The sequence below is a fragment of the Strigops habroptila genome, chromosome Z (genome assembly GCF_004027225.2).
Source record: "Strigops habroptila isolate Jane chromosome Z, bStrHab1.2.pri, whole genome shotgun sequence".
In the NCBI taxonomy this organism is placed as follows: Eukaryota; Metazoa; Chordata; class Aves; order Psittaciformes; family Psittacidae; genus Strigops; species Strigops habroptila.
Window position 1 is genome coordinate 65730372 of NC_044302.2, and position 22951 is coordinate 65753322.

The 22951-nt window shown below is 38.5% G+C and overlaps 1 protein-coding gene across 2 annotated transcripts in view; it reads left to right on the forward strand.

The window, feature by feature from the left end:
• Positions 1-22951, forward strand: part of PCSK5 (proprotein convertase subtilisin/kexin type 5) — a 253347-nt gene that overhangs the window by 182365 nt on the left and 48031 nt on the right. Inside the window, exons 18-21 of one of the 2 annotated variants that reach the window (XM_030469899.1) lie at positions 2394-2491; positions 3086-3215; positions 4231-4346; positions 19174-19276. In XM_030469899.1, the coding sequence (XP_030325759.1) occupies positions 2394-2491; positions 3086-3215; positions 4231-4346; positions 19174-19276 (447 nt within the window). Of the gene's footprint in view, positions 1-2393; positions 2492-3085; positions 3216-4230; positions 4347-6219; positions 7193-19173; positions 19277-22951 lie in introns of those variants that run through there. The other variant, XM_030469898.1, reaches the window with a different exon arrangement.

Here is a 22951-nt window from a genome sequence, read left to right on the forward strand (position 1 = left end):
GCTGATAAATCATATTGATCTTTCTGATTCATTCCTCTGATAGTTAGTATTTTCTTATCTGTATTGTATTTCTTCAGACATCCAGTCATTCACTTATCTCAAGTACCTAAAGGCTGAATTCTATTACAGTATAGTGTGCACGTTTTGAACAGCAGTGGATATTTTTTCTTCATAGGAGGACTTAAGCATTCTTGAAACTGATAGGTAAAACCTACAAAGCAGCAGTACACATTTCAACCTCTTTTATGAATGAAGGACCTTTTGATCCAAGCAGCAAAGGTCAAAAATCTTATCAAATTCATGATGGAATGTATGCTGGCTTTATGCCACAAAAAATATGAAGTCAGTATTCAGTATCTGTAGGGGGTTCTTCTTGTAGAATACGAGCGTTCTGCAAATGTTTTAACGTGGGGCTTTTACCTTCCATCAAAGTGGATTTTCATCTCTTAGTAAAAGCTGAATGTTGTTTGCCTCTAGGACATCAATAGCTGAATTCCTTTACATTTTGTATGCATTTATGTTGCGTCTAGATTTTCCAAGTGCCTGCACGAGTTTTGTTATGAATATCTTTTTTTTAAAAAGTGACCTGTTGAAAAGGAAATGTGATCTGATCAGAAAGAAAGCATGGGATCAGATCAGAACATTGGTCTATTCACACTGTCTGTGAAATGCGAGTATCTGCTTCCCTTTTAAAATGTTGATTAATTTGCAGTTCATGCTTAGATTTTGGAGAATTTTAATACAATCAGCATGACCTTCTGTGTATCTGCAAAATCAAATTAGTAAATTAGCAGTCTAGAAGTTCGTACAATGAGCAAATATGTTAGGAGACCAAAGATGACATAGTTTGGGACTTTATAGGACACAGTTGCTATAGAAAAGTTATGCCCACATTTTCTTCATTTCCCAGAAACTGTCTTTCCCTATCCATTAACACAAACAGCAGCTTGTAGCAGCAGTGAAGAAAGTAGACAAGTCTATTCAGTGTGAGAAAAGAAGAAATCAAAATATAAAAAAAAATCAAATGAACCCAAACTTAATGTTTTCTTGGCCGATATTAGCAAACTGAGATTGATTTTTGGTAATGTTTTGAAAAAACACCATCTGTGTGGATGTGCCAGATAAGTGCAGCCTTGCAGTACATGCATTTCATGCTCCCCAGTTGTTTGAAATTTGCTGCATTTTCTTGACAGAATTATCAGTGGTCAGGGCCCTGGGCAGGTCTTGAGAGACCTGGATTCCAGTTCTGGTTCTGCTACTGGCCCACTAAATAAACATGGGCAAATTATTAGTTCTTCCATCTCTAAAAACATGATATTGCTACCTGCCTTGTAAAGCACTTTGAGATGTGTGACTGGGGAAAAATAATAAGAAAGCAGGGGTGGTTAGTTTTGTCAAATTGCTGATTTATTTTTTTTTTTCCCCCTAAATTGGGACCATATACATTTTTGAAAATTTCCAGTGGTGCTGAGCACACATTTGCTGGATCCGATCTGTAAAACGGGGTTTTCATTCACTCAAGGTGGCAATCTCCAGAGCTGAAGAGCATATTTAGAGAAAGAGTTAAACTGGATAAACGCTCAAGTTCCACAGAAGATGGCAAACATGGCAGAAAAGTCCTAGCTTAAGGGGGAAAAAAAAACCAACACAACAAAACAGCCACAAACCCGAACAGCAGAGTGCTGTAGGTACCTTATAGTATGAAAAGCATAAACAGCTACTTAGACAGAAGCATGGAAATGTGGCTCTTTATGCTATTTCTTTTTTCCTGTTACTCACTCTTTTGTGCTCTCTTAAAAGTGCCCGCAGGGAGAACGCCTCCAGCTGTAATCTTGACAAGTCTCCCCAGCCAGGCTGAACTGGCATTCAGTTAGGAGGTTTCAAAGGAAACTGCTATTGCAGAAAGAGGTGGTGATTTCCTTCACTGTGAATCTATTCTTAACCTGTGCTGTAGCATAGTGTCAGGAAATGCTGCAGGTCTTTTCAAGAGAAGCATGAGAACTTGTAAACAAGTCCCTTAGCATTTTTTTTTAATACAGTGGTGCTGACCCGGTGACAAATTCCTTGCAGATAATTGCATTTTACTTGCCTGAATTTTTAGTACTCTTTGGTATTGTTCCTTTCTTTTTTTCCTGTCCCCTACTACTTGGTAGTATTTACAAAAAGTTTGTAAACAGATTCTGCATTTCACCACAGGCAAAACTGCATTTTATTCCCACTTGAAGTGATTGTTGTCTCTAAATTTATAAAATATCACCAATGAAGGAATCTGGTGAATTGTAAGGTATTGGTTATTCTTTTATTAAAAGACAACTACTGGTTTGTGCATGACCTTGTTGTCCTCTGTTGCTGTTATCTGCCCAAACACTGTCCTTTTTTCCTTTTTACACTAGTTTGCATGGCACTAAATGTGCTGTCCGCTGTGAAGAAGGAAAATACCATAATGGTAAAGAATGTGAACCATGTCACCGTTCCTGTGCGACATGTGCAGGTACCCCACTGACATTTATCTGCATCATTTCCTTTCCTCTCTGTTTTTAGCTCTGATTGTATTCTACTGTCTCACAGTTACAGTATAACAGGATTGTTTACATGTATAAACTTAATTCTCTTGATAGTTCTTGAATATATTTTAAATACAGCAGACTCCTTGGGCTAATGTGAAAATCTTAAGTTTTCTAATTGAAAATGTGTATACAAGCTTTTCTTTTTTTCTTATTTTTTAACTTTCCCCTCCCTCCCCTGCCATTAGCAGAGCTTATTCTGATTTCCAGTAATGACCTCCATTTTCTTTCTGGGTTGTGATAATGACTGATATATTTTGTGTGACCTACAACAACAGCCATTGTGTGACCTACAACAACAGAACTACCAACAGCCATTTCTTTCGGAAAAGGATGTACTGAAATTATGTAGTTGTTTATTCAAGCCATATACCTTTATTGCTTGATGCTACTATTTGAAAGAAAGGCATGTAAAAATACAGTCTGTAAAGTTATAAGGTTTTGCCATCGTTAGAGGTGGTGTCTGTTAGGCAATAAGAGGAACTAGCCAGTAATACAGTATATTTTCTCTCTGATTTAAGGTGCTGGAGTAGATGCCTGTATAAACTGCACACAAAGTTATTTTATGGAAGATGGAAGATGTGTGCAGTCCTGTAGTAGTGGTTATTACCTTGATCACTCTACTGAAAGTGGTTACAAAAGCTGCAGGAGGTATGATCGGTGGCTAATATATGTGTCCAATGTTTGGCAGTATATTATCTATTCTTGTGTTGAAGAAGATAATGCTTATGAGAACATAACACCACTACTGACTTAAAAAAATAAAAAATAATTTATTGCATGCTATGCAAATGAAGGAAAAGTGTTTGGTTTGGTTTAGGGTTTGGTCTTTTAGAGTTATATTCATATAGGTCTTCTAAAAGTGTTTTTTGTATACATATATGTGTGCCCTTCACTTTAAAAGAGCCTATAGTGAGAATATACGTAGATATGCATAGACATGTTTTATATTTACAAATCTGGGAGAGGATCTGCATTTCTCAATAATAAACAAAAATAGTCAAAATAGTGGGGTTTTATTACAAGTTAATTATTATTCATAAGGACCATTCCACAAACATAGCACAAGCGTATCACCAGACTACTGTCCAGAACAGTTCAACTGACTCTGTGTACAAATGTGTGGATAAGTCTTGGACAAGGCTGTGCTGTGCAAGGAAGGGATATTTTTTCTATTCCATTCTTTGTTAAACAAATACCATTTGTTGCCCTTTGGAATCACTTATTATTGACACACATTGAGCTCACGGCAGGAAGGGAATCACCATGTGTTACAGTTTTACACACACACACACAAAAATTTATTTGCAATGAAAATGTGATGGAAGCAGAGTGCTGATGAAAGGACTGGGCAGCAGGTCAGTTGTTTCCATCCTGTGGCTTTAGCTCATGTCTTGCTGGCGTTTGTATGCACGATCAGCTTAATGCTTTTGTTGATTACTTTTGTATAGTTCCAAAATACTAGAATAATACAACTATTTAGTGAAAAGCATGAATAGGAAGTGGTTGGAGGAAAGAAGCAGGACTGGGTTGCAGGGGTAGTTAATTATTTTTAATTATTATTAGAGCCATTGATACCTTTAGTAACTGTGAACAAGCCCTTTGCAATACAGAAGAGGGCTCCTACGATGAGGCCACAAGACCAACTCCTGTCACTGTCTTTCAGATGTGATGCCAGCTGTTTGGATTGCAGTGGTCAAGGAGACAGAAACTGTACAAGCTGTCCAAGCGGCTATAACCTAGACACTGGTGTCTGTGTGGTGGGAACAGTCTGCAAGGATGGTGAGTGAAATTATCTGAAAAGATTCATTTTACCACTACCAGCTTCCTCTTTTACATGTATGGGTTGGTTTGGTCTATTTCTTTTATTTTGTTACAGTCTTGATTTGAGGCCTACGTAAGTTCTGAATTTTTTCAGTCTTATGAAAAGGAGAAAGCTACATTTGCATGTATTAACAAGATTAGTCACATCCACTTTACCTGAATCATCCTAAAATAGTTTCCCCCCTGCCAACACCCTACTTTTCCTTCCTTACCTGTTTTTCAAAAGCCATTGCTTTCAAAAGGTTTTTATCTAAAGACCCTGGTGTAATATCAATAGAATCACTATTATCTATTTTGCCACTTTAAACTGTGGAAATGCTGGTAAGTAAAAAGGATTTTAAGTACCTGTAGTGTTGCTTGAATTATGTGAAAGGGTAATGAGAACAAAAGAATTCTGAAATAGGGAGCACTCAATTTGTGGTGGAGATTTGAACTTCAGAGAAAGTTCAAATCTCCACGTTTTGTCTGAAAAGTTCTCTGTGGCAACCAAGACAGCATTCTTATTGCATATGATTGGCATAATTTTTCACTAATATTCATTCCTTTCAAACATCACAATTACGGAGATACTTAGATAACATCTTGCTTCCCTAAAAATGTTACTATGTGAATTGCTTCTAGACACAGCCCAACAAGTACAGTCCAACAGGAAAATCATACCAAAACAAAGTCCAGTGTTAAGCCATATGGAAGATACCTGACATCAGATGTACAAAAAGCTGACAATGACTCTTGGCTCCAGCTCATTTCTGCTGGCTTTAGTAAGAGTTTTACCAAAGACATAAAAAAAGAAAAAAAAGAAAGGCTGCAGGTCTGAGTTTTGTTTCTGTGGACCTTTACAGATCCTGTTGGAATTCAGGCCTTCAAACTTTGAGAAGTATCCTGTCTTTAATAAAGTTATATTACAGGTACTGGTCACGAGGCCTTTTCACATCAGGACACTAGAAGTGTCATTGTAATCTAGAGCAAGTCCAGAGAAGGTGAGATACAGATGGACAAATGAAGACGAAGTGTAATGCTAGGAGTTTTGACCATCTCAATATGTTGTTGCAATTGAATTCTGCAGTGCAAATATTTGATGTACCAGTTTAGTCTTTTAATATGGCTGGATAAATCTGTCCTCATTTGTACACTTCCAGCTTCAGTCAGATACACATGTAGTTGCCCATGACTGGGGACACTGCATCTCACCATGGTCTCCCCCATTCTTCAAGTGCAGCTGCCATGAAAGGGATAGACCAGCGTGTGGGCCTTCAGGCAATTACAATGCGCTGTACTGGATCCCACCATACAGCACATGTTCTCAACAGACTAGGATAGCCGAGGAAAGTTTGGAAGATAGATTGTTTGTTTGTTTTCTGTTAATTTACAAAGCGTAGAGGGCCTCAATTAATTGCCTGACAATTGAGCAAGGGTTACTAGTCTCACTCACACTATAGGAATTGCATTTCTGTTGAGAATGTTTTATTCCTTTTCCTTGGTTTGACTGGTGTATTCTTTTGATTCATAACAATTGAGAACAAATTCCTTTGCTGTAAATACCACTGTTTTCTAATTATTCTCTTTCTAATCTTTTTTTCCTTTTCACAAATGGATACCAATCATTCCCTGTCGGACCACACAATATCTCTTCCTGAAAAAAAATAAAATAAAAAAATACTGTTGACTGAAATTCCTTTTGATGGACCACATTTCCTACTTGCTGCCTGCTCCTGAATGGTCTCTTCAACCAAATCTGCCTGTCTGACCAATTAAACCTTCCTCCATTGTACACGCCATGCTCTCCAAACCTTCAACCTCCCCTTCTTCTCTTGCTGCTGCACTCTGGAAGCCACGGAAGAGTCCTGGGCCGAGGGAGGATTCTGTATGCTGGTGAAAAAGAACAATCTCTGCCAGCGGAAAGTGCTTCAGCAGTTGTGTTGCAGAACATGTACGCACAAGGGGTGAACTGACACCTCCCAGCGTCCTCCTGCTCCTGTAGACTTATAGATTAATCTGTATTATTGAAAAAGGAAAAAAGGAAAAAAAAAAGAAAAAAAAAAGAAAAAGAAAAAAAAAGCCACCTCTCTCTCTCCCCCCCCTCTTTGTCTGGGGAGATGGTGAACTGTTTGTTGGAACTTAAATGGAAAAACTACAACACACCTACCTTTCATAACTGGGTGTCTAGAGCTGAGCATCCAGAATCACAGAGTCAGTATTGTGTGACCAAAGCATTTGATGCCAAAATTAACATTTAACTCATGATTTGATTTCCTGTCAACTTTAGGATTATTCCTGTTTTTTGAAGGTCCTTTTTCTTCCCTTTTTTTCCTGCTTCTTTCCCCTTAAGATGTTTAAAGAGTGTTTTAAGAATACAACACAAGTTTACATGGATTAAAACTAAACTATAGAAAAATGTATGCATTAGTCTTTTTTGTGCTGTGTGTATTGACAGGGGGAACTTGAGTTCCTGAGGGGATCAAAAACATCATTAGCTGCAGGACTAAGTTCTGCCCCTTTTGTAACAGTATTTAAAAAAATGAAAGTGAACATTTCTGCACACGTCTTTCTTACTTCCTCTGCTGTGTGCTGGTTTTTGTATCACATGCAGTATGTATATATGTTTGCCCAAAATGTGGTTTGGTCATATAGATTTCATTTTTAGACAGCTAGCTTATTAACAGATATGCTAGGATTTTTATTTTATTTTTTTAAATTGTCAAAGCTATTTCAAATAAACTTAAAAAAAAAAAAAAAAAAAAAAAAAGTTGTTCCTGTAGTGGACAAATTCGAAAGATACTGCTTTTGGTTTGCATAAGCGAGAGTAACATAAGCTCAGAAGTCAGAAAACATTGCTAACATATAAGTATTCATAAATTATTGTTGTCTTGTAACTTTCACAAAAAAGGGGATATTATCATACAGATATGTGGAGCTATTTCATAGTGCCCATATGTATATGCCAGTGTGACTATATGTGACAGGATGTGTTTACAGGACTGGATTTATAATTGTGCCAAATACATCTCCAGGAATAATTACATATAGGGCAATAAATCAGTGATTCTCTTGGTGTAACAATTGTGTCATGATAAGCCTGAATCTGCTTTTAACTGCTCACAGTAGAAATTTTAGCAAGAATAGCCTTGCTGAGGCCAATGGAGTTACCTCACTGTAAAACCATCCTGGGTGGTGAGAGAATTTGCTCCTGCCTTTCTCTCTTTACCCAGGCACATGGCTGACAGTACAAATTTCTGTTAAATATATCTTCAGCTGAACTTAGCATACTGTTCAAAAGACAGTAATTTAGGAGAAAACAGAAAATTTAATTGCAAAGATACTGTTTTCAGGGGATAATACTTAAAATGTACAAAGTGTCTTTCTCAGATATCTTTCCAGGACACATAAATAGAAAATGGATTGCAGGTCTTTAAGCATGTAAATGTTAGAAAATAAAGGGGATCAAAACTGACTGTGGAAGTTTTACAAACAAATTAATACAGACCTACAGAGGTAATGTGCCACCTTTAGCAGAGAGCAGATTAACTATTACAACTTGGTTTGGTATGACAGGAGGCCAGCCAGCCTCCTTTGGTGCCCGTTACAAAATTCCTGATAAACATTCAAATCTGAACGAATTCAACTTGTGCTAGTTTACCTACTAGTCTGGTACTGCCTCATTTCTCAGTATAACATGTTTAACTAGAACATAATGCTTTCAAAGTTTAAGTTAATATTATATATATTATATATAAATATATATTCATAATTGAGATTTAATTATGTAATGGATTGTAAAGAATTTGTTTGGATACTTACAAATGTCTCTAACACTACTATAGAGAAGAAATTAAAAACTTTGTTTTCTTTAAAAAAACTGACACATTGTTATATCCAAATTCATTTTTACTGAAAAATACTGTACATGTGTAAAATGTTCAGTTGTTATTTGTAAAATAGGGTAGTTCTGTTGTAATTGATATTGGCCAAAATCAATGTTATTCCATATTTTATTTTTTCTATTAAATTAACCTAAATTCCTGTTCTTTTGGTCTGGAAAAACATGTTGATAATCTATATGTAAAATACCTTTGTTGAAGGGCACAGGTAGCTTTATGGCATACATCACTACATGCAAGTCATTGAAACAAATTGGGAGGGTAAGGGTGTTTAATTTTATTGTGGATTTTTTTTTTTTTTAAGTGATGGATTTATGATTGCAGAAATGTCTGGGTTTTGTGGAGGACATCTCTAGTGTAGTAGCAATACAGCTATGTCTGAACTCAAGTGGGTAACAACGTCGGCTTCCTTTGACCTGTAAGAGTTTGTGATGAGTCTAATCTCTTGTATGCTTAGTATTAAAAAGTGAAATGCATAACTACCTATTGGCTCAGGCAGTTTAGGAGGAAGGTTTCATCTTTGCAGTCATATGTGGTTGTTTGCACAATGAGATATTGATGACTGTTCACATGCCAGTACTCACATCCAGTATACCTCAGACCACAACCCCAGGCTGCCACTTGAGAACAGCAGGATATCTGTCCTTGCCAGTAGATCAGAAGGGGTCCATATAGACTCACCTGTGACCCCAGAGTGAGATCCTCCATCAGCATTAGCTGATGCTCTCATTGATTTCCCACTTAGTCCCATGACCTGAGTGGAGACAAAGTGGCAACTTACCCAAGAAGTCATATATTCAGATGACATTTTGAGTAGGTTCTCTGAGACCATATAAAAAATTTTCTGTGGAAAAAGAAAAAAACCAACAAACAAACCACTTTTCATCTTTAAACATCTCATTGTCCCCATTGGTTTCAAAACAAGCAGTTAGGTCATCATTCTCACTTTCCCTGTCAATCCTGGGAGTAAGTGTATGTGGGATGGCATATTCTTACCAGTTGTTTGGTGAGACCACACCTGCAAAAAAGGTTGGCCTAACCCTTACACCAATACTATAGAAAGGCTTCTTTCAATTCCCATCCCACCTTTATCTTCCAAGTATCATAAGAAATTCAATGAATCATGGTGTCTTTTATTGTCAAGATTTCTTCTTCTTTGAATAGGAAACATACAAAGAGTGATAATAAGCTTGTTATAGCTTGTTATAGCTCTGGCCAAAGAATTGTGCTCTAGAGGCTGTATCCATAAATGAGCTGTGAAGTCTCATAGACAAGCACAGAACTGAGTTTTAAACTGATAAACAGCACTTCCTGGTGTCAGCTCAGACTCTTTGATCATTTTTATTTATGACGCCTTAATAGCAGTGGCCAGACGCAAACAGATCTCGTAAGGAGCGCTATAGTTAGTCCTTGTGCAAGAGGATCGCTGCAGCAACAGCACTGCAATTGAAGGAAGCTAGTTTGTTTCCAGCTGCAGAGTTTTCTTACGTGATCGATCATCCCTCTCATTCAATGGTGAGTAGTTCAGTAGTTGACACTGTGTTGTTGGCATGTAAAAGAGCTATCTTTTTAGGAAGATTAGAAGCTGCTAAGTATAAACAAAAGTACTTTTCTCCATCTCTGAAAGGATTGTGGATGGCATCAGTCCAAATCTGTTAACTGATTTCTGCCTTAGTTATATCACAAATCAAACAGCAATGACAAATTGAAGATAATCTTCCAGTAAAGATATGTCACTTCCATGGTAAAGTATTTTCCAGTTCATGTCTGTTTAGGAGAATCCTTACGGAATTCTAGCTTTAAATGAAAACTAGGCACCCAACTAGACCTCTTCTTTCATAAAGGTCTCAAAGATAATGACAGGTTTGATAAAAAATAAAGAATAAAGAAAAAAGAAATCTCATCCATGTGCTAATACTATTTTTAACCAGAAAAATCAATCAATCAATCAGTCAATAAACAAATACATAAATAGCCATGCCCCAGACTTTCAGAACATCCTGCAGAAGCCTGGTGTGTGAGGGCATCATTTTATAATAAAAGTGTTTCCTTTTCTGTGATAGGATTAGAGCTTTACTCGCTTTCTAGATGCAGCTCTCCACCTCAGCCACACACCAGTGTTGTGGGACCAGCAAATCAGATACTGCCAGGATATGTTGGTGGAAACCTTATGCTTCTGACCAGTAGCTTCTGTAGCTCTTGGCTTAGACCCTGCCTGTCCGCACACCAATCTACACTGGCACATGCTGCCTCTTTCTGGGGAGGCTTTGCAAGCTCCCCCTCTGTGAAGAACAGTGTTTTCTAATCAAGATTTCCCTGTGAGACCTTACAGACTACCCCAATCTCTGTTGGGATCGCAGCTTTCCAATGTCCTGTGAAATTCTGAGCAACCCCTGCTACTGAATATATTGTGTAATAGCAGGGCTGCTGCTTGTTCTGCATTGTCAGATAATGACTGTATGAACCTTGAAGATGAGTAAACCTATAGCCAGAGATACTAGAGCTAAGTACAGCAATTTCACCCATCACTAAATACACCTTGTAACTGGTGATGAGCAAGTTAATCCTCTTAATACTCATATCACAACCAGAGAGAGCATTATCTGTATGAGTGGCCACTTTAGGTAACTATCTGCTGCTTTTTAATGAAATTACTTAATGAACTGAATGACTGTAAGAAGGCCTGTTATAAACTCAAGTTTCCTGTAGCGATATTAAAGTGACTGCTTGTATGAGTCAAAGCTTTCAATTTGGAGTGCAACTCACAGAACAATAACTCATCTGTGATCCATTACCATGCCTTACATTTATATTTGATATGCAATTGTCATGTCATTGGTACAGAATGAAACAAGAAAAGTTCTGCCATTAGATGTTTGTGCATAATATTTTAAACAAACATTAAAAAAGTTTTACAGCATACAAAGAAAAATCCTAGTCAAGTTTTCATCAAAAAGAAACTTACACCAGAAACTTGCATGAGCTTGTTCAGAATGTGCAGTTTCAATATATGAAGGAAAAAAGGTTGAAAATATATTTTTGATGAAGATTTTGTTCAGGGGAAAAACTGATTTCTGTTTAGCTTACTTAAACTATCTTGGGAGATTTCAATTTTTTATGAAATTGGTTATCTGATTATTTACTACCACCTGTCATGAGAGTGTATTGGGGCTTAAATCCTCCTCATTAGCAAGGACTAAAGAACTGTGGGTAGCAACACAGTATCCTTGAGAACAAACTGAGGCTCTGAACCTTAGGATTGCAACCAACCAGTTCTAAGTGCAACCAACATCTGCGTTTCCACCACTGGTTCCACACCGAGGAGCAAACAGGATTCAAATCTGTTTAAGTCCTGGGACATTCCTGTGAGGTCTCAGAGCACAGTAACATTGGGTCTCACTAGGGAAACTATTCTGAAATCCTCAGGATAAAGCCAGAGAGATTGCAGTAACATTCACCTGCTATGCAAGGGTTGCAGACACCACCACAGAATTGTATTTTAATAGCCACACTCACTATGAAATGATCCTGGAGGGGCTTGCTTTCTGGATTACAAACCAATGTTTATTGCATAAAAATGGAGCCAGTTCTCACTTCTAGCATGAGAAATGACCACAATTGAGAAATGTGGTCAAGGGAGAGCATATTATGGTGAGAAGGCTGTGAGCATTTAAAAAAAAAGTAATTCCAGTAAGCAACAATGCAGCCCCTCAGTGCCACACCAAAGGCTGGGATTTGTTACATCTCTTTTTTTATGAGCAGCTCGTGAGTTTGCTGCCAAAGATGGACAAGGCACAGCTTAGAAGAATGCCCCTTGTATAATCATTTATTTATCAGTGTTCCTCAGTGTTTGGAGGTTGGACTTGTTGAAAGGCCTTCTGGGAAAACAACATCACTTCTCAAAGCAAAAAAGTCCTGTCCCATCATAAACTCAGTAGACATCTTTGCTTTATGGTATGCAATGAGCTGATTAAGTACCCATTTTTCCCATCAGCCTGGGGGCGGAGAAGCTAGAACATTGACAGGCAGTGAATATTTACTTACCCAAGGAGAATTAATGGTTCCATCATGCAAACTCAGGAATACCAATGAATGTTTACTGGAGCATGACTAATGTGATTTAGTTACAATTCGGATAGTACTGCATATCTTTTCTCTTTTCAATTATCCTTGGCCTGCCCACTGCCCTCCTACTGATGCCTGCAGATGTTTTTTGAGATGTGTGTTGGAAGGAAAGTCTAGCACCTGGTTGCCAGTCCCCATGGATCACAATTGCTCCCAGCCATGGTGCTTGTGACCATGCTAACGTGCAATGCCACTGGATCAAAATTTAATAACTCAAATATTCATCCCAAAATAAAGTAGCCCCTTTTCTAGGGCATACTGAACCGAAGCTGTGTAAATGGTGCTCTTACAGGGTCTCCCTTTAGCAAAGCCTCCCTGCATGCTGAAAGGAGGGTTCAAAGAGCCCACACAGCCAAACAGTGTCACAAAGCCTCTCTCTAGCCATATGTGAATTTATGTATCATTTACCCATTTCTGCACCCTCAGTGTGGAACACATGATCGTTAAAGGGAACATCCCAGACTGTGCTTTACAGGGTAATCGTGGCAAGAGGTTACCTTGACTATTCCTGAAATGCTTATAGTGAAGATGAGCCAGGGGAGATTTTAAGCAAGGAAAAATCACCAATGTAAGTGTATCGAGTTAGCTGAAGAGTTACAGATAGGAAAAAAATTTAATTCACTTTACCTCTCATTTAAAGACTTAATTTTTAATGCTTCTCACTTCCAAGTAGATAAGCTTGTATCTTTTTGGTAGATTTCTTTCAGGCTTTAATATGGATTCATCTCCGCAAATTAAACAGAAATTGCATTTATTAGCAATATGAATCTATGTTGTTATATCTTGCTGGGGCTATAGTTTGCCTGCTGAAATCTTCCTAGTTATCGGCGGATCAGCAGATATGTTTTCACATCCTGATTAAGTTGGGATCTCCAGCACAAACAATCTGTGCAGGGGTCTCCCTGTTTAAGACAGATAACACCACTAAAACACTGCCCTGAGACATCCAGCTCTTCCCATTTCAAGTTTAGGTCTACCCAAATCAAACTACAGACATCCCACGGACAGGGAGACGCTCTGTGTATACAAATTACATGCTCCTAGCTGTAAAGCATAGGAGACACTGTGCTACCTTGGTTACCTCTGGAGTATAACATGTCTTCCTCTAGCATTAAAAGATCCTATCTTTAATGTACTCCAGGTGCAAATAACACCAGCTTTACTCAATGCATACAGTCAGCTTCCACCTTTCTTTTGCATATTTTTCACAGGAAACTACCTGGTACCAAAGCACTACCATCAGCACAACGAGATATTTTCAATGAGATTCAGGTGTCTCCATTCCACCACCCTTTAGGAAATTCCCAGCTACTGAGCTTCACAAGAAATTTGAAGCTTTACAAGATCAGACAAGGAGAATTCTAGTTGGAAAGCTCCAGAAATGGAGAGGCTAAGTAGATTTTTTCCATTGTCAGTCTAAAATTTTGAGTCTGCCATGGTATTTCCTCCTCCTTCAAGAAGTGAGACGGTAAAGAACAAAGTGTTAGCAATACAGATCAGGACTGCTCCATTCCCTTTCCCACTTTCTCATGGAAATGCTGTCAAATTTCAGGCTCCACATGAGCAGTAGAAAACCTTGCCAGGCTCCGACCTTTGTGCTCACACAGGCAAGGAAAAAATCCTGACCCCAGCTGGCTTTTACTTCCAGGCATCCGCATCATTAGTACATACAGAGGTTTAGAGATTATTTTTAAAATGCTAAAAAAAATCGTAATAGTACAAATGGAGGTTTAAAGCTGATTTTTTAAAAGCTAAAAAAAAGTCTTTCTGGCGTCTATTTATGCCCACTCAGTACCCTGGAGACTCTGACTCTTGAATGAGTTTCTAAAACAACCATTGTATAAATACTACGTAGATACAAAGGCAGAAATACACAGAATAAAGAAGGGGAGAAAATCCTTTTTTGTCAGCAAAAAAGCCAGCTTTGGCTAATGTAAATATTTTTCTTCTGCAAGGGAAAGAATAGAGGGCTGTGTAAGATAGTGTAGTTGATAAAGGCAATTGCCTCTCCCCTGCCTGTCACGATCAAAGCTAACCTGAGGCTCTGTATGATCTCAGCTAATCCTGCAACAAAAGGGCCTTTCATCCTAAAATCATTATACCACACTCAAGTCTACACACTACTGTTCAGGGAAGAGATGTTCAGCCCTTTTCAAGGTTCTGCATTGTCTCTTGGCACAGGGGGGAGATTCAGCGACTTGGGAGCCAGCATCCTAATTTCAGCCTTCTGGTTTGTCACTGCCCAAAGCACTTTTGAAAAGAAGACTTCCAAACCTGAATCCCTCTCACCACCTCAAATCTTACACCCCAAAGTTTTGCCCATGAAGGGTATATTCTTTATCCCTTCTGCACATCCAAATGGGAAGGCAGAAATTCGGTCATTGTGTAAAATGATTGAGTGGAGAAGAGTAATTAGCAGGAGACTGAAAGCTGAAGCTAGACAAATAATTGGAAACCAGGCTCAAATTTTGTATTGCTGCCCAAAATTTTGGGAGAAAGAAAATGCTGTAATCTCCATGTGCTAACACTTTCAAAATGAAGACAACATTATTCCAGGGAGCTGTAATCTATCAAACATTAAGGCTTTGGGCTAAACAAAGGAGTAACTTCAAGAGGAATCCTCAGGGTGAATTTTAATGGCTTGTTATATGCAGGTTAGTCTGTATGGACTTAAGCTTTATGGATAAATATTTCTTCAGCAAAACTCAAGGGACTGATCCCACAAGCCAGCCAAAACAAGATGTATCAAGGCCAAACATGGAAAAAGCAGAGAGCTCCCTAAGACTAAATCCTTTTAGTCCTCACTGCTGACTGATGAAAAACAATTCTGATCAATGTTTCTTTATCTGCTCTCTAAAACTTTTGTAACCCACGGATTATACATACAAAAGCCCAAGCACAAAATCCATATCCAGGTTCCCATGAACGTAAATGAGCAAAAGGGAAGAAATAAGGTCATTTTTTCATCAACTATAAAGAACAGCCACTGGGTCAGTGCTATAGAAGATAACCTATGAACATTTTTAAATTTGATAATCTGATTTTTTGATTGAGAAAAATGGGGAAGTAACACATGACTTGCAGTGACTAAGTCTCATGGGAGGGCTGCAAGAGAAATATTCATTTATGACTGCCAGCACACAAAACTGTGTATCTCCAGGCATAACTTAGAAGGATATTCACACCCTCATCTAACTGGTGTCCTGAAATACCATATGCTGTCAATGAATGGCACAGCTTTTGGAAAGCAGGAGAGAAATAGTTAACTAGAAATAGTTAAGCTATACACTTAAGACTGCTTATGCAAAGGCATAGCCTGGCAACTATGACAGTGCTCTAGTCTGGGACTCAGACTAGAGTTCTAGTTTGATATTACACCCTAACTTGTCAATCCTTCTGCAATTCAATTTTTCTTCCTCCTTAATAGGAGATAATAGCCCTTACCTCATTTTAAAATGCATCATATGAACTGATAGGAACTCAGCCCAAGTGTACAGTTCTTGTATACAGCTAAAGACATTTCCGACCAGGGACATTAAAAATTATGCATTAAAATCTTTCCATTATGAAGTATTATGTCTGTTAACACAGCCATATTTCTATAATACCTTCAGTTCCTGTTTGGGTTTGGTTTTTTTTTAAACAAGGTAGCAAGGTAACAAAAATGAGAAATAAATGAAGGTTAAATATTGGAGGATCATGACGACAGCATGTCTGATTGAAGGCATAGCTGAGACACATTGCTGACAGTCTTCCCCCATTACATATGTTGGACAGATAACAAATCTTAATACAGAAGAAAAAAAAAAAAGAAAGTAAGTAAGTTGAGGCTTTGGTAACTAGTATTTTTCTGGCAAGATTTGTAAAGATATATATTGCCCACAACGAATTATGGCAAACAGTTAAACTACCATGTGAAATACTTCAAAAGTCTTCTTTAAAGTTGCATTTCAGTGTGAACTCCATGAATATCCACTAAAAACTATTTTGTTAACATTTAGTGGCAGAGCTACAGTTTTAGATGTGACTTGCAATTCAGATGGTCTGATATGTAAGTATTTTCTGGTGCACGTTCTCATAATAGTATGTTTTAAAGCTTCAGCTTGAAGGATAAAGCAAGCAGAGAACTGGTCTTCCTGGCACTACTTCAGCCCAGCTGAAATGAATTACAGCACTTCCAATGAAAGGCATAACAAAGAAACAAAAAAACCCTTTTAAAACTGAGCACTTCTACCATGCGGGAAGGATTTGATTTGGCATAGCTGAGGTGTATGAATTAGTAGCTCAGGTCTGATGGAGAAGCATAGAGGCAGTGAGGGCGAATAAAGGGAAGGACTGGAGAAACAAAAGGCTTTTCTAACATGTATCACAAAACAACATCAGAGAAGCCATTATTTAATAACGTTGCCCTGACAGATTCCCCAGTGATGTAAAACCAGTAGAATAAAGCACAAAGCCACCAGACCTGTAATAGGAAGACACTCCAGATACTGCATTTTTTCATGGCTGTGTATTGTCCAAATACATGTGTGTATATACATACGTATTAAATTATATTTTAAAATCTCATGGCATTCCATGTTATATCCTTTGAATACATATTGTAAAGGCTCAAGAGGCCTATATTAAGCAAATCTGTAAATGGCCTGATGATCTACCAGACAGCAGGCCACATTCCTTTTTTTTTTTTGGAAAGTGAGAATTATAAATACTCTGTATTGTGATAGTTATTCATCAATACAACATTTTATCTCAGTAATATCTGGATAAATTCAGAATCCTGCTGAGATCTATGTCAAACAGCTACACAATTCATGATGTTTTTATCATCGGTCATTTATAAAGTAATCTATCATACAAGATACAGTGTTGCAGTGCAGAAAAGCTACACCACTTCCATGGAATTACGTCAATTTGCGTAAGTCAATATGCATACGTCAAATTGTGTATGTCAACATGCAATTCAAGGTTTTGCCTATATGGGCATGTGTGGGGTTACATAAATGCATGTAAATACATACATATACTGAATGCTTTTTGAATAATGAGAACAATAAAAATATGTGAGTGTGCATGCTTACACAGATTTGTTTCCCCAATCTCATCAAGAGACTTCATTTGCTCCCAGTTCTGAGCTTCTTCCCAGTTAGCACTGATCCCAGAGCAGCCTCTGAGGAGCACCGTCTTCGTGTTTTATGTGGCTCTGTCACTGGCTTTTGTCTTGCCTTTTACCTTTTCCCTTCCTTTAGGAGACACACAAGCCTTTACAAAATGAAAATTGTATCTTTACCTACATTTTGTGTACCTCAGCTTTCTCCCACTGTTGGCTGGACATTCCAGTTGGCATGCCTTTATTATTATACTGTTCCCATTCCCTTAAGCATGATAAGTACTATCCTAGCTTACATCTCATACCAGAGATTTCAACTATTGTAAAATTTGTTAATACAGATTGATAAGGAGTAGAAAACTCAAGGGACAGAGAATGTAAATTGCAGTGTTTTAGAAAATGTTTCTTTCCTACATCATTTTACACTTACAGCAATAGTTGTTCATACAGTGCCTTTGCTCTTCAATGTGACGAACTCATTGTAACTGAAAGCCAAACACAAGTCATTCCACATTTGTATTTTGACTCTTAAAGTTCACTGCATTTGCCAAATCTATTTTTCCCAGCAGCAATGAAAGTGGAAAGAGTTTTTCCATATTGAAATATCTGTAGAAACTTCAGGGTTTATGTATATTTATTTATATTTATTATATAGGAATATCTGCCCAACCTCATCCATTACTTACGAATGAAGGAACAGACAATTCTCTCAAATACATAGACTCAGTTAGAATAAACTTTCCCTTAACAAATTGACATAAAAAACCCAATCTTGAGCTTTATAAAACTGCATGATAAACCGATTTACTGTCTTCACACAATGCTGCAGATATATTATTCACGCTACTTACCTAATTAATATCTCTGCTCTGAGAGTTACGAAGCATACAGCTTACCTGTTTGTACTAATAATTTAATTAATATTTAGTAAATAATGAAGCAGACTTTGCGTTCCAGTGCCATAGTAGTTAGTACTAGCGCAGTCACAATCTGGAAGTATTTATACCTTTATCTCAGTTTTAAGGTAACAATTCATGCTTTTTTCAAGTCCAAACAGGTACTTGGGCACCAATGAGAGCCTAAGTTTTTTAGGTGGAGTCTCCCAGCAGCAACCTGGGAGGAGGATAAGAGATGCTATAGCTAGAGGTTTAGGAAACACCAACATGCCTCTGACTAATGAAAGCTGTCCTCCTCCTCACATAACATACCCCACACCCATGAAAGCTCACTCTTTATGCTGCAGTTTGCAATCAGCAGCATGTTGCAGCTCCATCAAAGGACATCAGGTAATGAATAGTCCTAGGTAGCACTGGTTTTGATATAGCTCTCCATGGTGAATCTTACAGTCTTCCATTACTTCAACTAATGAAAAAGAAATAGCATAAACCTGAACAACAAGAATGACTCTGTCAGATTCACATGGAAAATAGAAATAAGTAAATAAATAAGGAAGGAAATAAGGACTAGAAACTACTAATTCTGAGTATGCTGATTCCCCAAAAGACCCATTACTTGTTTTCATGATACTACAGGTAACTGTGCTCATTTCAGTAATTCAAACAGATCTAATTCCTTTTACTCATTATATTTTCCAATCTGGATTTTTCCTTTTTTTTTTTTTTTTTTTTACTGTGAGATGTTGATCTGAAATACACGATTTTTTTTCTGCCAGGGGAATATCTTGATGATTCCCAAAAATGTCAGTTATGTGAAGCATCCTGTCAGAAATGCATTGGACCTAAGCCAGACAACTGCATCAGCTGCCCACTCACAAGGTAATTGTCTTCTAGTACAGTGCAAGACAAAGACCTGGCATCATCATCTGGAGAAATGGTGTATGGTCTTTAGCACCAGATTGTAGAGTCAGCTCAAGAAGCAAGCATTGATTAGGGCAAACAAAACCAGAGCAAGTGAGAAAACAAGTGTTATGTGAACAAGACTACATATGCAGCTGACATTTAGCCAGATGATTCCCACACATACAGAAAGATTTCTTTTAATACATGAAATAGTCTTTCTTTCATTGCCATCCTCTCAAAATCGTGATTGCTAGAATCACAACAGTGACATATTTAACAGCTAAAGTCTAGGTCGTCTGTAGTTGTACACAGCTATGGAGTTTGGCACAAGGCATGAATATGGACACTTAGGCTTAGCTCTCTAAGAAAGGTGGTTTAAGTTAGGCTGATTTTTCTAACCTGCCATAAGTGAACAGAAATAGAACTAAGGTTTTCTGCAGGACTCTGCAGAGCAGAGGCATATGTTTAGGTCATCTCACACCTAATCCAGGAATCTGCTGGTTTTAAACTCATGTCCTACCAATCATCTTTATTCTCACACTGACAGCCCTGGTTCTCTTGCACTGGACTGCATTATAGCCAGCTGATATTTACACTGGTATGAAATCAGAATCAGACCCTGTAAGGCATAGAAAAAAAAATCCCCACTCAATCTTGCAATTTACCCTGCAGATATCTATGGTTTGGCTATGTCAATGAAAGACACACCAGGACCAATGGAGTCCAAAACTATTAATCACTAAGGAAACATTATTAAATAAAGGTGTGTTGTGTCAAAAGTGGCATTAGCACAGGAACTCTGGGCAGAATTTTGCAGACTGGATTTATCTGATTCAAGATTGCATTTAAATCAGATTGTTTCTATTTCCTTGCAACCTATTTCGTGAGCTTTACACGGAGATATATGCAAAACAAAGAAGGCAGAGAACACCACCATTAGGCAAAACCACCTAGGTGTTTGCAGCAATGAGGTCTCTACCATTTGGAAGGGTGCTGCTGTCTCTCCCATAACAAATCCTCTAACAGTTTTCAATTTTGGTATCTAAGGTTTCTAAAAGCTTTCTGTGCTCCTTTGCACATTATGAAAGCTATTAGAAAAAGTCATATTAGCATGGCCAGTAGTAAAAGAAATAATAATAAAGAAAAATCTCATCCAGAAGCTAAAGAATAAATCCTTCCAATGGACATGATTCATTATGTACTTGAAATAGACCTATTTAGTTGAAACAGAATCCTAAATCCTGTCGCTCTTGAGAGCTTCAGGTGGTGTCTGTTTTAGGCAGAGTGTCCATTAGATAATACAGACTAAAAATCAGCAGTGCTGCTTTCCTACAGGTGAGCACTTTTCCTCTTTGAAAAGGATGAGAAGACATGCGGGGAGGAATTACTGAAAATAAAGTGAAAATTAAAACACTGAACAATCCCTGTTCTTTGTGAAAATTCAGCAGTAGATGTCACCTTATTTCATTTCAAAATCACTCTCACACCATCTTCTTTGGCAAAATGCAGTTACCTGTTTTTTAAAAAGTACGGAATTGTAGTATTTTGCTAAGGCACATGAAAAATAATGAGGTGGTTGGTGACAGCCAACATGGTTTTACTAAGGGGAAATCCTGCCTGTCCAATTTGGTGGCCTTCTATGATGGGGCTACGGAACTGATGGACAGCGGCAGAGCAGTTCACGTCATCTACCTGGACTTGTGCAAAGCATTTGACACTGTCCACACGACATCCTTGTCTCTAAATTGGAGAGACATCAATTTGATAGATGGACCACTCGGTGGATAAAGAACTGGCTCGATGGCCGCATGCAAACAGCTGTGGTAAACGGCTCAATGTCCAGTTGGAAAACAGTAATGAGTGGTGTCCCTCAGAGATCGGTGTTGGTACCTGTCTTGTTCAACTTCTTTGTCGGCGACATGGACAGTGGGATTGAGTGCGCTCTAAGCAAGTTCGCTGATGACACCAAGCTGTGTGGCTCAGTTGATACGCTGGAGGGAAGGGATGCCATCCAGAGGGACCTTGACACGCTTGTGAGGTGGGCCAATGCCAACCTTATGAAGTTTAACCAAGCCAAGTACAAGGTCCTACACCTGGGTCGGGGCAATCCCAGGTACAGCTACAGGTTGGGCAGACAAGAGAGTCAGAGCAGCCCTGCGGAGAAGGACTTGAGGGTATCGGTTGGTGAGAAGCTTAACATGAGCTGGCAGTGTGTGCTTGCAGCCCAAAAAGCCAACTGTATCCTGGGCTGCATCAAAAGAAGCGTGACAAGCAGGTCAAAGGAGATGATCCCACCCCTCTACTCTGCTCTCGTGAGACCTCACTTGGAGTATTGTGTACAGTTCTGGTGTCCTCAACATAAGAAGGACATGGAGCTGTTGGAGTGAGTCCAGAGGAGGGCCACGAGGATGATAAGAGGGCTGGAGCACCTCCCGTATGAAGACAGGCAGAGAAAGTTGGGGCTGTTCAGCCCGGAGAAGAGACGGCTGTGTGAAGACCTCAGAGCAGCCTTCCAGTATCTGAAGGGGGCCTATAAGGATGCTGGGGAAGGATTCTTCCTTAGGGACTGTAGTGGTAGGACAAGGGGTAATGGCTTCAAACTTAAACAGGGGAAGTTTAGATTAGATATAAGGAAGAAGTTCTTTACAGTGAGGGTGGTGAGGCACTGGAATGGGTTGCCCAAGGAAGTTGTGAATGCTCCATCTCTGGCGGTGTTCAAGGCCAGGTGGACAGAGCCTTGAGCCACATGGTTTAGTGCGAGGTGTCCCTGCCCATGGCAGGGGGGTTGGAACTATACGATTGTAAGGTCCTTTCCAACCCTAACTATTCTATGATTCTATGATTTTGTACAGCCAAACTGATTTTCACAGAATTCCTCATCCATATGTTTACTGTATGTTTATGCTACAAACGTTAGTGACAAGATCTGACCTCCTGGTGTCTTCCATTAGGGGCTATATAACAAAAAACAAGAAAAAATGTTCTTTACACCTGTGTGAGCAGTTTGCAAGGATGGCTACCATTGCAGCCAGGACAGGTAGTAGAACACAATAATACCTGCATGTCATAGAAGTATAGCCTTGCTGCATTCAGTACTTTTGTCACATTGTCCTGTTTCACAGAAACCAACCTGCATAGGACTATCTTACTGTCAGACCCCAGAGCAGAGATCCATCTTTGCTGAGTACTTTGTACACACCTAAAAGCTTCTCCCTGACACCCTCCAGCACCCTGCCTAGAGCCTCACAATTATTTTTAATCAATTCCTAAGTTTTCTTTGTTACGTATACTTCAGGAAGGCTGCTTACATGGTACCGTATTCTTTCATCTTCACACTTCATATAAGGCTAGACTTTTCCAATCATGGTAAATTTTAAATAGTTTCAAAGACTATTTGACAAAATTTATTTTAAACTTTGCAGATATTTTTGTCCTCTTCTTTCAGAATAAATCTGATGATGACCATAGTAATTCAAATTTATGAAGGCACATTGTAGGTATTTTCTAATGCCATTGTCTATCATCTCCAAGGAAGCATACACTATCTTAATCTTATAGAAAGCCTACTGTTCCCTCAGTGTACAGACAAGCTGATAGTCTCAGAATCTGTACTAAGATCGTGAACGGTGCTCAGCTTCTCCAAAAATTGAA